Raw genomic sequence first — 16886 nt, 5'->3', positions numbered from 1 at the left:
GCTCCTCCTACCTGTCTGACTCTGCACGTCTGCGGGCTTGTGCGGCGAGCTGGGGCAATGCATGCTGGGGCAGCTGAGGCAGGACTGGGTTCTATGGGATGAGGTGACGGATGGAGGTACGGACGCATGATGTGACACGGGGCAACTGTGGGAGTGGCAATCTGGAAAATGAGAAAGCAGCCTGCTGTCACGCTACAGGAGGGGGACGGACGGAACGCGCGTGTTTGACCTCAAGCCACTAAAAGCGCCACATTAGGCCGGGATTCCTTCTGATATCTGAGATGAAGAGAGGACATGATACTGCAGGGGACCAAGTGCGGAACCGAAAACCAACAGCAGAACGCATCGACCGACAAGTATCGGGTCTGTGTGTGCGAATGGCGACGGGCGTCGCGCTCTCACCTGCGGCCACTCTGGTGCAGGTCCGCGCGTCCTTCTGGCCGAGCTCGCTGGCAGCGTCCACGTCGGAGCAAGGGTCCGGGTCGTCGTTGGTGGATCCGTGCTCGTCGGACACATAGGAGATGCGATCCGATTGGTCGGTGGTGTCGGAGAGGGCGTGGCTGCTGCCGGGCGTGCCAGAGCGCTGATGGTGATGATGGTGGTTCAGTTTGGTGCGGAGAGACTCGATGACCTTGTCTTTCTGCTGCAGCTCCTTACTGAGTCTGTAACGCACGCGCACACACACGCGCACACACACACACACACACACACACACACACACACACACACACACACACACACACACACACACAGAGATATATACTATTTAGATGTGGTTTAATTATCAGTGAAACTAGTCCATTTGCTTTCTTCCAGGCCACATTAACTTTGTGTGCTCCTCCCTCATTTCCACCACTGAGTTGCCTTTGAGCCAATAAGCTCTTAACACCCATCAGCACAAAGGAATTTTGATATTAATCATATTGAACAACCAAAATCTTTCTCTTTCCATTACCTGAAGCGGAATGTAATAAAATAGGGGTCCTCGACATCAAAAAGGTTTGAGAACCACTGATGTAACCGATCAAACTTTTCACGTTATGTACTGTTGGACCAGTTGCTGTCGACCCAATCATACCTTTTAACTTGCTCCTACACTGGCCTCTCAGATCAGTTGTTGTTACGTACCGAGCGCGAGAACAGCTGCATCAGCTGTCTAAGTTGTGACTCAAAGGATAAGGAGCCTTCATGATGCGACGCTGCACCAGGTGTGTGAGCCACCTGTCTGACCGATCTGCACTGTCCCGGCAGAGGCTTTGCCGACCGCACTGCGTCGCTTCGGGGGAAGCCTCTTAGTACACGGCGCTGCATCGCATCGCACGGGGGTAAAAGTGCAGACTCACGCTTTTCACGGGAGGAACGTCACACCCACGTGATGCGCGTGAATGGGGAAAAATAAAAAGTAGAAGGGAAAGACGGAGAGGGGGAACAAGACAACACACAGCAGCGTGTCCCCCGACAGCTGATTTAATTAACGGTGACATGTTGGTACACAGATGCTGAGGTGGAGGTCATTCATCTAAATCAATGGCAAGCTGATACACACACACTGACAACACACACACACACACACACACACACACACACACACACACACACACACACACACACACACACACACACACACACACACACAGTGCTTTCTTTCACTCTTCTTTCAGAGAGTGAAAGAAAGCAAAGTTTGTGAGCTTTGTGTGGTTAGCCTAGCTTAGCATAAAGACTGGAAGCGGGTGGAAACAGCTAGCCTGGCTCTGAGACTTACTTGTTTTTTACGGTAAACAATTATGTTTAAGAGTTCAAAAAGTTCTACATGAATAAGCTATTATCATGGACATTCCACGAGGTTGTTTTTTGTTTGTTGGTGTCTTACTTCTGGAGTTGAGTGAGCAGTGCCCTCCTCTCCCTGTCGGTGAGTTTCTTCAGCAGCAGCAGTTCTCTCTCCTGGGCCTTCCACTCCCACAGAGAGAAGGAGAACAGAGAGTCTCGGTACAGCGGGCTGCTTTTCGACAACATGGCCTTCCACAAAGGAGCCATCGGGCACCTTTCGGCCCCCTGTGCTTCCCCCCCAGCCGACGGCCCTCTGCCTGGGCTACTGACCGACCATCCCTCCTCTCTCTCTCTCTCTCTCTCTCTCTCTCTCTCTCTCTCTCTCTCTCTCTCTCTCTCTCTCTCAGACTCCTGGGTCGTTTAAGTTTTCCTCCGTTGCAGTTTTCCCTCCCAGCCGTGTCTCCAGAGGTAACCGAGCGTGGCTCATTAGCTTAGCAGGCTGAGGTCCTGACCTCGGTGTGTGTGAGGCAGTAGGTACAGTGGACAGGCAGAGTGTGAGTGCCGGGTAAAAAAAAAAAAAAAAAAGGATGGAGGGATGACTGGGCGTGTGAAAAGCAGAGCAAATCCTCAGATTAAGTTCGGGCTTCCCAGGGAGATTTTGGTGGCTTCCTCCACACACACACACACACACACACACACACACACACACACACACACACCTACACACAGATCCTAGGAGTGTGTGGGCTGGGACCACAGGTGGTAACCCAAATAAATCCCAAATCAGATTCTAAGGGCACACAGACGAGCATGTGGAGGGGGGTGCTGATTCACACAGCGGATTTTCAAAGGATTTGACGTCCAAACGCTGATGTAGATCCAACCACGGCGGATCAGTCAGACGGTTTGATGACAGGAACGGCTGTCAGCAGAGATCAAGAAAACTGAATTCTTAGCGCAGCACAGTTTTGAGATTCAACCCCACCAGCGTGCGATGAGGTGAAGCATGAAACGAGTTGGAAAAAGCTCAAATAGAAACAAACAAAAAAAAATACTATAATTAGCTCTGTGGTGAGCAAAGAACTGAATCAAGTGCCGGAGGAAACTCTGGGTCTTCCTTCCATCTTTTTGTTTACATCCCTGCTTAAATCTCTCTCTTTCCTGTTGCCCAAAAATAAGCCTTTTTTTTTTTTTTTCAATTGAAGTCTTGAACAGTGCCCTCAAAGGAAAGCCTCTTAGTACCACTCTGGACAAAAAAAACCTATCCCACCAGCGAACGCCGCAGCAGCAGCGGCAGCAGCAGCGGCAACAACAGCAGCAGACCCTGCGGGAGAGATGCAGTGACGAAAGAGCAACACGCAGAGGGGGGAGAGGAGATGTGCGTAGAAACGGACGTCCGGATCCCCAGGGCTCGTGCGTTCACGCTGCACTGCCCATCGGAGAAAGAGAGGAACGGGAGCCGAACGAATGGTCGTCCACAAAGCAGCGCTTCCTCTTTCTTCCGCTTGTTCGCCGTCCACCTGCGAAAAAAGCACGCGCGCCGCTCTGATTTCATAAAATCAGAGCGGCTCTTCGGAGTTGAAAATCATTTTTTTCTTTTTTTATGTTAAAGTGTCCCACGTTGGAAGAGGAAGCTTTACATCCAGCTTTAGCTTGCAGACAATCCAAAGTACCAATAGTAAGTAGGTAGGAATAGCAGATAAGTTCAAGTCCAAACTGCTTTATCCTCTGTCCACAAACACAAATAAAATCCAGGTTTCTGGTGAGAGGATCTTACATAATGCAGATCAGAGCAGTGCTGGATGTTTAAGCACCATGTGCTGCTCCTGATACGCTGAAGCGAGCTGAGGCTCTCAGTGGAGCTACGTCCTGCTGCCCCTCTCTCTCTCTCTCTCTCTCTCTCTCTCCCCCTCTATCTCTCCTCCTCCCTCCCTCTCTGCGTTTAGCCGCTCATGACCTATTTCCCTCCCCATCGGAGGTCTTAATAACTTAACCTGATTAGAGGCCATGTCAACGTGCTTGGAGCCCAACGCAAGCAAAAGCCTCGGCAGCAGTGCGCGCGCACACACGCACACACGCACACACGCGCACACACACACACACACACACACACACACACACACACACGCTGAATATAGACATACATTTATTCCCATAATGTATATTTTTATCGCTGCCATGATTATGTTCACTGACAATGTTTTTGTTGAAGATGTTGCTCTTTTTTTCTTTGATACAAGAGTAGATGTTTTGTTCTGAAAACCAATCAACGGCAGACACATTCTTTAAAGTGCATCCCATTTCTTTCAAATGAATTTGAATTTAACGCCCTGTGGCAGATTACTAGTATATAAAAACATACCTTTTCTTTATAAATCAGGGTTGTTATTTTTTTTTATATCGGAAAACCTTGTCATTAATGCCACTTGATTTATTGACATACAATATGTCACATCGTGAATTAAGTTAATGCATAGACTAATGCACACACACACACACACACACACACACACACACACACACACACACACACACACACACACACACACACACACACACACACACACACCCTGTACGTATACACTCAGAATCAGAGGGACGGTCTAAATGAGACGGCTGCAGCAGACCCACAGAAAACACCCTCGGTAAATCTCCTTCACATCTGGTCGGCCATCTGTGCTGCAACAACACGACGTTAGACGACCGCGGGCCTCTCTGCCTCCCTCTCCGCCTCTGTGTCTCCTCGTTGTCTCTGAGGGGACACTCTAATTATTCACAGAGCATTGTTTATTCGTGGGTCACCCTTTCTATGGTCCAGCTTTAAAGGACAACACCAGTGGGTTTTTTTTTGTTTGTTTCAGCTCATTCACTGAAAAAAAAAAACGCGTGTGCTTTCATGCAGTAACTGCCCACCATCTCTCAGCCATTCCACTTTTATTTTTTATTCAAATTGAAGTTGATAAACAACTATTGTTTTCCCACCTCTCAGGCGGCCTTGTGACTCTTTTCATCGAAGCCAGGTACGGAAATCAGAGAGCGGCATTAAGAAGCAGAATTAGATGTGTGACAAATGACTGAACATCCAGGACATTCGTCAGAGACGGACGGACACAAGCTGCGCTTTTTTTTTTTTTTGCTTTTGGCTAAAAGAGACAGAGGCTCTTTTTGATATACTCGTAACATAGTCCCACATATTCACGCTAAAGGTTCGTGGATCGTTTAGAGTGACTGTTCTTCCCCAGGAAGTGCTCCGACCTATTGCATTTTCAAAGTAATGTAATGCTTCACCACCTTGAGGTGCACTTTGGATGAAATGATTCCCTTCCTCCACTGTTTGCTGACCAAATATACAGCATGGATACACCGGACACACGTTTACCTCTCAGTTTGACTGATTTATCAACAATATAAAAGTATTGATTAGTGGAGTTTGATAGCAACATTGTTTCTTTTGTCCCACACTAAGAACATTAGTATGCTGTTCATTCTGTATTAAAGACTTGTTTGGTTCCTCTTGTGTAACTTTGTTTGTCCTGGTCTCACTTCTCTTCTTTTGTCCCCTCTTTTTTTGCCGTCCGCCTAATTAGCCGACCGATCGACCGGACAGTTAAGGTCCTTTGCTGGGACATCAGTGGAGCCCTGCTGGTCACGACTCCCCAGCAGAAATTAATGAGCTGTATGGGTTGGATGAGTGTGTGTGTGTGTGTGTGTGTGTGTGTGTGTGTGTGTGTGTTGGTGGTGGTGGTGGTGGTGGGTGCGGGGGCGGCCCAATCGTGGCTCTGCCCCGCAGGACTTTATGGTTTTGTAACGCAGCGCTGTCAGAGCAGCCTGACTTAACAAGTCGCTGAAGGGCCCAACGAGACGTCCTGCCAGCTGCGACGACCAGCAGCCGGAAAAAAAAAAAGAACTTGGCACGGCGTAAAAAAGGAAAGGAGACGAGTGAAAGGAACCAAATAAGGATACGAGATCAAGACTTTCTCCGCAAAATCACGGCATTCACAATGACAACTGGGGGAATGTAGAGATGTTCTAAACGGGGAACGATGACTACAACGAGGCGAAGGTCAGCTGACATGAAGAGGCAGCCGAAGGCTTCATTCAGTTTCTTTCTGTCAGCCTACTAGCTGTTTGAACTATGAGAAGATATTAAAGTAATTAAAGGAGCCCACAGTCTCTGAAAGCCAGGAGTTAATGAAACACTCAAGTGTATTAATTAACCTTCATTGTTCTCCCTCCATCTAGTTTTGATAGAGTCTCTCTGATTTAAATGTCAGGAAAGAAACAAATCTACACCCTTCACATTTAAAATGAGTTACTGTCTAATTACCAACGTCTACTAATTAATATCACAGAACTCGTACCAACTCTGTTCAAAAATGTGTGAAATATAGATGTTGTGTCCCATCGCTAGAGTAATAAAAAGACCAAAAATAATTGTCATTATTTCCTCATGAAATGTATTACATTTTGAACTAATAATATTAAAATCATTATGCCCTAATGAATTACCCGGTTATCTCATTATGTCATTAACGGTGACCGGTGAGATCATCGCTCATTATCGAGAGGAAGCGTCCGATTAACCCGCCCTGAGGAACAAACGTCACACACCGATACTTTCCATTGACCGACATGGAGCCTGCTGTGACGCAGAACTCGAGAGAAGCAACACACACACACACACACACACACACACACACACACACACACACACACACACTGATGAGCATGTGTTCACTGACCGGATGGCGAGCAGCTCCGTCTTCTCATCTGGATCTTCAGAGTGATCTCCTGTTGGAGATACGATAACATCCTTTGTGTTCCCGTGTCTAATTACACTTGAGATAAATCACTTGTGATACCTCGGCTGCCCGTTACAATGACGTGAACCAACTCACGTCCGCTGATCTTTGCGCTGACCCGCTGCGCCAGAGCGCCGCTCTGGGCCAGCTGGTCCCTGAAGCTCTGGCCCATGTAGTAGTCGATGTCGTTGGCCCTCAGCAGCTCCTCGAAGGCCTTGGTGGTGTCTCCCAGGTGCTGGGTGAGGATGTTGCACACGCCCCGGCCCTCCCTCAGCCGCTGGCGGAGGTGAGACAGCTCTCTGGCCTGAGCCTGGATCAGAGTGTCGAATTTACTACGGAAAGAGACAAAATTATGAATGTTTTAGTATTTGTATATATAAACATATAGACTCGAATCAGCCCTTAAATGGCGGCCCCCAAGGCTTCACTGTAGCTACAGTTTGGGCTCACATGGCAAATGGGTTCCCATTCTCGTGCCAGTTAATCCCCAGTGACTGTCAGGCAGCTGAGTTTACATAAAAACATCTGTGGTTACGCTCGATTAACACGGACCGATACTGACAGGACGCTCAGTGCCTGCAGTGATTAATGGATCACTGCACACACTGCGCTGCACCAGGGAGAGGCTACAGTAAGTCTTGTTACAGATCAATTTCATAGGATCTTAATCAGAGGATCATACCAATATTTTTGCACGTTTGTTTCTTGGTAGTTTTTCATAATATGTCCCCTTTAATTTCCTGCTCTAACTTGTAGTTTCCTGTCACTCACCCCGGCCAGGTGGCAGACTTCAAGTCCTCGCTGACAGACTTCTTGCCTCCTTTCCTCAGCTGGTCCTCCAGTGCGTCCACGCGGGACACCAGCTCCCGCAGGCCCTTGTCCGGGTGAGGGTGTCGGGGCGAAGCCAGAGGGCCTCCGTCGGACGACTGCCAGCCCTCGTCCTCCTCCGCCCCGCTCTGGGAGGGCGAGGCCTGGAAGGACCAGTTGACCTTGCGAGGTGTGGAAGGCCCGCAGTCGCTGGAGGCGGACAGGGACCGAAGCCGGCTCTGAAGCCCGCGGATCACTCCCTGAGAACGGGACAGCTGGGAGCGAAGGTCCTCGACCAGACGCTGGAGAGAGGACGAGTCGTCTCCGTCTCCGGCGCTCTGGGTGGTGGTTTTAGTGAAGGTGGAGCCGCCGCTGTTGCTGCTGCTGCTGCCGGCGGGCCACCACTGGGAGCCGCAGTCCAGAGACGTGCACATCTCCAGGTCATCGAACTCTGTCAGGGAACAGCAGCATTAAGCAAAACTTAAGGAAAATATGTACAAACCGCTAAATATGTTGATGCACAGACGCCACTGTCCGCTGCCACTGTCCTTTGCTTCCCTCTAGTGTTTGTATGATGCTACTACTATTGCATTTGTATGTTTTGAATAACTTTTCATTTTCTTTACAGTCCACTGGCCTTCCTGCAGAGACGTACCTGGGCTGCTGGTGTCTTCCCTCTCGGCCTCGTTCTCACTGCGGCCGCAGGTCTCGTAGCCCATGTCCTGCAGGTCCACCTGGACCTGCTTAGTGTCCTGCTGCACTGACGTCTCCGCTGCAGAGACACAGAAGGAGGAGGAGACGCAGCTTTACACCGGTGCGTCTTGCCGTCGACGTCACATGGCATCCATCACAATTTTTTTGAACAACTTGCTACGTTCGTTTTGCTTATATTTTCCTCAAAATGACCGACACAACGCATAACACTTCGAGTTCAAGGGACCCGTCTGTCCACTCACTGAGCAGCTCCCTGTAGTCTTTGAGCTGCTCGGCCTGAGCGTGCACCGTGGCTTCAGACACCATCAGTCTCTCCTGCAGCTCTTTGCTCTTCTGCTGCAGACGGACCGTCTTCTTGCGCGTCACAGAGGACACGGCGCCCCGCGGCTGACCGGCGGGACGCTCGCCGTCCAGGATGTCCTGGACGACAAAAAAACAGGAAAAGACACAAGGAAAACACTTTGGTTAGAAGGGCTTTATTCGCATGGACAGTTGTTTGTCCTTTGTGGAGCGAGGACCTGTCTGTTCTACGAAGCAGCCCCCCCCCCCCCCCCCACGTACCTGTGAGGAGTTGGCGAGCAGGTGCAGTGACTCGGGTCTGCTGGCTCTCGGCTCATCACCGGTCTGGATGTCGGTGTGCGACAGAGACGGCTCGCTGTCCCAAGCGTCCCACATCTCAGAGCTTTCCTCCTCCTCTTCATCCTCCTCCGTCCCTTCTATGGTCACATCCAAGTCCTCCTCCTCCTCCTTGTCCTCCTCCTGCTCATCACTCTGTTTACTGTCGGCCTGTGGGCCTTCACTCAGCTGATGTCTCAAATCCCCGTTCTCTGCCTGCAGGCTGAACAGAGCTTTCCTTCAAAGCAAACAGAGAGACGGAGGGTTAGAAACAGGTTTAAACAGATACGTGTGGCGTAATCACCTCCGCCGTGGAGATTATGCGTCCGGTTCTGTGTGTTGGTCCGTCCGTCTGTCTGTCTGCAGGATTGCGGTAAACCTGCTGGCCTGATTTTCATGAAACTTGGTGAAAGGGTGTGGCATGGGCCATGGGAGATCCCATTACATTATAGAGTGGACACACACACACACACACACACACACACACACACACACACACACACACACACACACACACACACACACACACACACACACACACACACGATACTTGGTAGTAGGATCCATTCAGCCTTATCGTCATCGTCTTACCTCATCTGTGACAGTGAGGAGAAGCCGGCCTTCTCCAGTTGAGCCTTCAGCTCTCCCAGCTCTCTCTCCACCGCCCTCTTCTGCTCCACCAGCTGCTTGACCTCCGTCAGTCCCTGGCCTTCAAACAACAGGTCCTGGGACGGAGGCTTTCTCGTACCTCCAGAACCCTGTTGGCAGTCAAGAACGGCTTCTGAATAATAAGCTACGAAAATGAGCTGTATAACTTGGGTTTATGATGACAGGTGGGAATCAAGGGTCAGTAGAATTCAGAGCTTTATCAGAGTTCATTCAGGCGTTCGGATCAAACGTATTCATACCTCGGCGCTGGCCGCGGACTGGACCCTCAGCTTGGACTCCTCGTCGACGCTGTTCAGATCGTCGTCAGCCTCGTCTTCGTCCTCTGAGCTCAGCTCTGCGCGAAGCAGGAGAAGGAGTTAGACCTCTACCGTCACAAGAACTTCTTTTACATTTCACTCAAACCCTCAGGTTTTTGTTAACTTTGTGCAATTCACCAACCATTCTGCCCAGTGTCACACGGTCAGCACTGAGAAAAAAAACACATCTGTATGTTCCTGAAACAGCTGCTCATCCTGATCAGCTGACATTCTCCATTTTTTCATCACCGTTTAATTTGTAATGAAACGTTACGTATGAACACACGTATGAACACACGTATGAACACACGTATGAACAGCTCGTAGTTCACTGATACCAGGAGCGTTCTGTTTCTAAGTACTCTTGACTGATTAAACTTCAGTTTTCAGTGTGAAGTCACTGAAGAATACTTCAGGAACAGAATGGACCAATAGAAGGGATGGATTTAGAAAGACGAATGTCTAAACCGAACAGGATTATGGGTAATCCAAGCCACAATAGTGAGCCAAATCATGGCCAAGACCTTTCTTTACCGTCCCGTTGATGGAATGAACTCTAGGCCCGTCTCTAATGTTCTGTTTCTAGGACTGTTTCGCTCCATGTTTCATCACTACTTGGATTTGGTCTCATATCAAAATGACTTTTCATGGCCGTAGAAAGTATTGTTTGTGGGTTTTCTTTATCCCATTACACACTAGTTTGTGTTTTTAATTGGTTTGATTTATTGGGATATTCTCTACAACATTTATCATATATGTTTTAAGTGAAAAAAGGATCAAGATAAATTCAAGTAAAACGAGGGGAGTTGATGTTTCTGGGTCAGAACTGCTTTACTTTAACAGTGTGGAGGAGTTTTTTCATTTCAGACAATCACGAAACAGCAAATATAATTGTGAAATGAATAAGCATCATGCAGGCTGGGAGACTACTCAAACATTTCTTTGGCAATTCGGAGTGAATGTTTAGAAAATTGTCAATATGGCTCTATTGAGGTTGCAAACTGCAAACTAGGAATAACCCAATATATTGTGTACGTTCTATGAAGTGACATGGATGTTGGTGTGAGGCGTGTTGTACACAGAGGGGGTCATCTTGCTCCTCTGGACCTGGACTCTGTTCTGACCTTACTCTCTGAATACGAGTGTGAATATACACGTGAGTGGAGACTGTAAGGACGGGAAGTCATAAAACAATGGAATATATTCTGAAGGCGTGTTTATTGAACGGCTCAATTACATGTAAAGGTTTGAAAATGTATAAATAAAATAGAATATCTGCAATACAACAGATGTGGCAAAAACCCTTTATGGAGTCTGCGCGCGCACACACACACACACACACACACACACACACACACACACACACACACACACACACACACACACACACACACACTTTACATTCTTCCGTTTTACGGGAAGATCCATAAGAAGAGAGAAGCATCCATACTTACTGTGCTCCAGTGTGACACTCGATTGTGTGATATTTGTTCATTTTGAGTTACACAGATGCGACCGATGGTTGTTGAATTGCACATTGAGTCTCATTAAATCACAAAATCAAACTCATATTTGAAACATCTAAACATTTTCTCCATAAAAGACAGCTGTAAAGTAAGTGTACATATTCATAATCACATAAAGGCAATGTGGAATGTGCTTATATTTTCATATTGTTCAGTAAAACAGAAACCGGCTCATTCGAGCTGCTGAACGTGCAAAGGCACCCACACATCCAGGCAGAAGGTTAAATATGCCGGCATACGTAAACACATTTACAGCCCCGTTGAACAGAGTGAATTATGCTTTATGAGTCACACAAAATATGCTTTAAGAGAAAGCAGTCTTTAACGTTTAACTGCACTGAAACATTTACGAAACAATTAAATCAAACCTGGCCATCATTTAGGACGAAAGCCAGACGAGTTCACGTGAAGAGCTTTGTTCCAAAATGACAAGATGATTTAAAAAAAAAAGAAATTGTGTATATTTACAAAATGAATTATTAAAACAATAATAATTCAAAGAATTTTTTGAATTTAAGTCTGAGATTGTTCAATCAGGTTTAATCGATGTGCATTTTGATTAAAATCTGGGAATTAGTGATTAGTATTTATCAATCAATTGATGTATTTTGTATTATTCTTTTATTTTTTTGTATTTTGGAACAGGACTCCACCACTCTGTTTGTTAGGTAGCCTTCTATAATCAACCCTCAACAAGCTTTTTTGTGCACAAGTACCTAAAATGAAGCTTCTGATTACAGTCATGATCAGTCAGAACGATACTGAAACAACATGTCAGCCTCTTCTCGCCTTATTATAATAAATATACTATACTAGCATTATATTGGGAACTTAAAGGACCAGTGTGTAGGGTGAACTGAATACTCCTCCCTTCCCCAATGCCTCAGAGCTACTATGGCAGTGAGAGGCCCTCACTAGAGCCGGAGTTCGGTTTGTCCGTTCTGGGCTACTGTAGAAACACTCCGTGAAGAGAACCCGCTCCGTACGTAGAGATGAAGGGCTCATTCTACGCCAACGAAGACACATCAATTCTTAGTTCCAGGTGATTATACACAAATGAAAATGTATATATATATATATATATATATATATATATATATATATATATATATATATATATATGAGATATATTTTTATGAAAACTAAACCCCCTAAATCCTACACATTGGCCCTTTAAAATGGTTGGAGCTGAGAGGCTTTTTGCTCTCATGTTTCAGTCAATATTGAACTCGACGCAATAATTCAAAAGAGGTCAAGCTAAATCATGCCGCTTGTTAAGGGGGATTTAAACTGCTACAATTAACTGTATTATGAAATGAAAGTTGAAAAGTGTTAATTAGCGTGCGGAAAATTCAGTATTATTTACACCCACAAAGTGTTAAATCTTGTTAAATCAGTGTGAACACCACCCCCATCCACCACCACCACCACCACCACCACCACCACAGCAGGACACTCTCCCCGATGCCGTTACAGATATTGTCCCATGCTTCTCTGATGCCCACCTCCAAACTCGGGCTGCCTGCCGTTGGGCCGGTCTCGGCCCAGGATGGGGCCTCTGGCCGGGGAGCCGTCCCGCTGGACCAGGCTCTCCCTCAGCTCCTGGACCTCCTGGGTCAAACGCTCTAACAGCGGGAGACCGGAGGGCTCCACCATCTGCCTCTGGAAGTCCTGCAGAAACCACACAAAACAGAAGACCATGACATGTATACACACACACACACACATGCATTAATATGCAACACATTCACACAAAATATTGGACAGAAAGCTGCATTTGTAGAAAGATCCGTCTCACTGACCCTGATGATCTCCTCCTTCACATGCAGCGTCCTGCTGAGGGAGTCCACCCTGCTGGCCTGACTCCTGCTGAGCTCCTGGCTCTCCTGCCCCCTCCTCAGAGCCAGACGCAGCTCCTCCTGCACCACCTGGAGCTCCGCAGCCGAGTCCGGTCCAGAGTCGGACCTCGCTCCGACACCTGAGCTCAGCTGTCTGCGGAGCTCCTGGAGCCTCCCCGTCTGCTCGGTCATTACCTCGCCGAGCCGGCCCGCGGAGTCCTGGAGGGAGATTGGTGTCACTTTATCCGTGTACGACCTTAAATTCAACGCTTCTACTGAGCTCCTCTGCTCTACCTGAATGTACTGGTCCCTGGAGCTGATGGTTCTGAGGAGATCCTGGACCTGCTCCTGGTGCTCCTGGGCCTGGTGGGTCCGGTCGGCCAGCACTTCCTGGAAGAGGCGGTCTTTGAGCTGGAGGCGGACCTTCAGCTCCTCCAGAACGTCGCCGGGAGCCGATTGGATCTGAGCCAGTACGGAGCGGCGCAGGTCCTGCATCCGAGAGAAGTGAAGAAGAACATGAATCCACGGCAGGAAAGGCAACAGAAAGACAACAGCGAGGCGTTGTTTTTAGCTGCTCATGTTTAATTTAAATCTGACTTTAACTGATATATTACTGTTTGAAAGGGTCACTTCCTGTCTGTACCTGGGCCTCCTGCGTGCGAGCGTGCAGCGCCGCCTGCAGCTGGCCGATGATGCCGTCTCTCTCTCGTAGGATGCCGCTCTGTCTCTCTTCGCCCTCCTGCTGCTGCCGCTGGACGTTCCTCCAGGCGTCGCACACCTGCTGCAGCTGCAAAGCCTTACCACGCACCAGCACCTCCAGGCTCTGTGACACACACACACACACACACACACACACACAGACAGACAGACCAACAATGAGACGTGGTGGCAGCAGACAGAGGGAGAAGACGTGTGATGTGTGTGTGTGTGTGTGTGTGTGTGTGTGTGTGTGTGTGTGTGTGTGTTCTCACAGTGATGGTCTCCTCGTTGTTTGACAGGACGCAGCGCTGCCTCTCCAGGTCTCTCTCCTTCTCTCTGAGCAGCAGCTGAAGCCGACGAGTCTCCTCCTCTTTCTCCTCCACGCTGCGGAACTTGTCGTCCACCGCTCGCTGGGGGTTGAACAAGGGGGGGGGGGGGGGGGGGGGAGAGAAGTGTCAATCATCACTGAACCTGACGGGTTAGGTGTGGCCTTAAACCGCTGAGTAGTCCACTTTGAAAACTAGGAGTCTTCCAAAATGGACACTAAAAGTTTCTGGATTTTTCATCTCAATGAGGCTTTCCGTGATTAAATAAAGGTTGTGAATATTTGTATTTTGGCCGTACCTCCAGAGCTCGGTCTCTCTCTTTGATGCGCTGGCGGAGTTTGTGAAGCAGAGAGTCTCTCTTCTCCTTCGGATCCTCCATCAGCTCACAGTAGTTCTGATTGAAAACAAATCAGTCAGTCAGCGCACACCAGTTTAGAATCAGAGTTTAGAGTAAGACTACCACTCTGTTTGTGTGTGTGTGTGTGTGTGTTTTCAGTTCACCTCTACCAGCTGCTCTTTGGTCAGCAGGGACGTCCTCAGCTCTCTGACGGTCCTCTCTCTCTCCTCGTCCTGCCTCTCTCTCTCTCCCTCGGCCTCCCTCCACCGCTCCTCTCTCTCCTGCAGGGACGACCGGGCCGTCTCCAGAGCCAGCTGCAGATCCTGAACGCAGCGCGCAGACACACGTCAAAGTAAACCAAACGGGTAAAAGGAACAATTCCAAAAACGGTCACACTCCCGTCGTCTCTCACCTGGTTGTGCCTCTCCGTCTCCCTCCTGTGCCGCAGCGCCCCCTGCAGGTCTTTCTCCAGCCTCTGCAGGGCTCGGCTCAGGTCCTCCTGCATCCTGCCCGCCTGCCGCTGCGCCCGCTGACCGGCCTGCAGCTCCAGCTGAGCCCGGAAGAGAGACGCCTGCAGAGCCAGGACCTCGCCCTGACCGCGAATACTGTCCGCACCCGACACCTGCAGGTCCCACGGGCGGAGAGACGGGACGGACGTGGGGAGAAAGAGAAAGGAAAGCTTTGATTTGAAATGGTGGTTGAATACATGGACTGAAACTACATCTAAGCTGTCCTAATAGAAGATTATAGACAACCAGAAACAAGTTATTTCAGTGGTTATGGTGTGAATCTGTGTCATCCTGTATATTCTACAAATAAAGGAGCTCTACGGTGGCATCATTCAGTGTCATGGAGGACAAACCTGCAGCTGCTGCAGCTGGTTGCGGTTGGCGAGCTCTTTGAGAGAACACAGCATCTTATTCTGTTCCTCAATCACCCGATACAGCTCTGCAGCCTGCTCTCACACACACACACACACACACACACACAGTTTAAATATAATACTGTGCTTTCTTTGTGCATTCTGTCTGTCTGTCTGTCTGTCTGTCTGTCTGTCTCTCTACCTCTGTCTCCTTGGAGTTCACGGCATCAGTGATGTTCTGGATGCTTCTCTCCTGTCGCTGGGCTTCCTCTTGGGCCGAACGCAGCTCCAACTCCATCTCACCGAGACGCTCCTGCAGCTTCTACACACACACACACACACACACACACACACACACACACAACAGGAGACTCAGTACAGAAAGCGCTGCTGTAGACCTGAACGACTCGTGCTCAGATGGGCGAGGGACAGTGTCCGGGGTCGGTACAGTAGGGGTGGCGTGTTCGTACCTGGTTCCTGGTCTCGCTCTCTCTGATCTTGGTTTGGAGCGAGCAGACCTGGTCCTGGGCCTTCTGCAGCTCGCCGACACACTGACCCGCGTCGCTCTCATACTGACTGAGCTGGCTCTGCTGCTCATCAATCAGCCTCTGAAAAGACAAAACACAGGACAGCCAACAATGAAAATGTGCAGTAGTTCTACTGTATATGTTGTTCTTTTTTTAACATTATTAATCATAATAACAAGTGATGGGGATAAATAATCAGTTGGACACACACACACACACACACACACACACACACACACACGCACACACGCACACACGCACACACACGCACACACACGCACACACACGCACGCGTTGTTCCTGCAGCTGGTGTGTGAATGATTGAGGGAAAGTGATGTCAGCTCACTGCTGGATGACTTCCTGGGGAAGCAGCCGTTGCCGCGGCAGCGTGTTGTTGACTTCCTTGTTTTTGTGATCTGTGTAACGATGTGACGTCACTGTGACCGTTGGGAGGCTGTATGTGGGACCTTTTTCTACAGCTGCTTTAACACGGGGCCGTACTGGAGAACGGTGACGGAAAAATAATATTACTATTTTTAATATGAGTCTCATAATAAAAACAGTAATCTGACGCTACGATCCACTTGAGTCAGACTAAAGGAGGTAACGCTGACGTCAACCTGTGCGCTACATTTTCAAATCACGAAACAGACCTCTGGCGTAAAGAGGTCGGCAGTTACAGACATTTAATTCACCAGCATCTAGTGTGAAACGCTGCGGAGCCTTTACCCGTGTGTAAATGGCAGGAGCGTAAATTTCCTCATTCAAACCAGTGAGAGGTCTTTTGTGCAGACCGGCATATTGTTGTATAACAGAGCAATGAACCGACGTGACGGACCGTAACAGAGCGGCCTTGTCTCCGTCTGTTCGCTGCTGGCCCACTGAGCCACATTCGCGCTAATCATCACCATAACAATAGACGTTATGAAGCTGGAATCGGCCGGAGCAGAGCCCTCCGCACGGACTGCCTGCTGCGGCGCTTGGACACTGTGCCCATGGCAACGGAAACGTTGCTAGGATACCGACTAGGACGAGCATTTACGCTCCTTCGAGAGGGTAATCAGGGCGGCGGGCGCGTTCGGCGCTCTCCTCCGTGGAGGA

The 16886-nt window shown here is 48.9% G+C and overlaps 1 protein-coding gene across 3 annotated transcripts in view; it reads right to left on the bottom strand.

The window, feature by feature from the left end:
* Positions 1-16886, bottom strand: part of pde4dip (phosphodiesterase 4D interacting protein) — a 72073-nt gene that overhangs the window by 8884 nt on the left and 46303 nt on the right. For 2 of the 3 annotated variants that reach the window (XM_068707982.1, XM_068707980.1), the window contains 21 exons: positions 15729-15866; positions 15461-15580; positions 15265-15351; positions 14809-15024; positions 14561-14719; positions 14358-14453; positions 14006-14143; positions 13678-13857; positions 13329-13523; positions 12999-13253; positions 12702-12867; positions 9614-9708; positions 9297-9463; positions 8652-8943; positions 8333-8510; positions 8032-8148; positions 7341-7827; positions 6666-6901; positions 6510-6558; positions 403-662; positions 12-161 (listed from right to left, as the gene is read on the bottom strand). In XM_068707982.1, coding sequence (XP_068564083.1) covers positions 12-161; positions 403-662; positions 6510-6558; positions 6666-6901; positions 7341-7827; positions 8032-8148; positions 8333-8510; positions 8652-8943; positions 9297-9463; positions 9614-9708; positions 12702-12867; positions 12999-13253; positions 13329-13523; positions 13678-13857; positions 14006-14143; positions 14358-14453; positions 14561-14719; positions 14809-15024; positions 15265-15351; positions 15461-15580; positions 15729-15866 — 3781 coding nt within the window. The remainder of the gene's footprint in view (positions 1-11; positions 162-402; positions 663-6509; positions 6559-6665; positions 6902-7340; positions 7828-8031; positions 8149-8332; positions 8511-8651; positions 8944-9296; positions 9464-9613; positions 9709-12701; positions 12868-12998; positions 13254-13328; positions 13524-13677; positions 13858-14005; positions 14144-14357; positions 14454-14560; positions 14720-14808; positions 15025-15264; positions 15352-15460; positions 15581-15728; positions 15867-16886) is intronic. The other variant, XM_068707981.1, reaches the window with a different exon arrangement.

This window comes from Cebidichthys violaceus, unplaced genomic scaffold, assembly GCF_023349555.1.
Source record: "Cebidichthys violaceus isolate CVI_PGR_0920_01 unplaced genomic scaffold, fCebVio1.0.p SCAF_13, whole genome shotgun sequence".
NCBI lineage: Eukaryota > Metazoa > Chordata > Actinopteri > Perciformes > Stichaeidae > Cebidichthys > Cebidichthys violaceus.
This window is presented reverse-complemented; position numbering and strand designations above follow the sequence as displayed.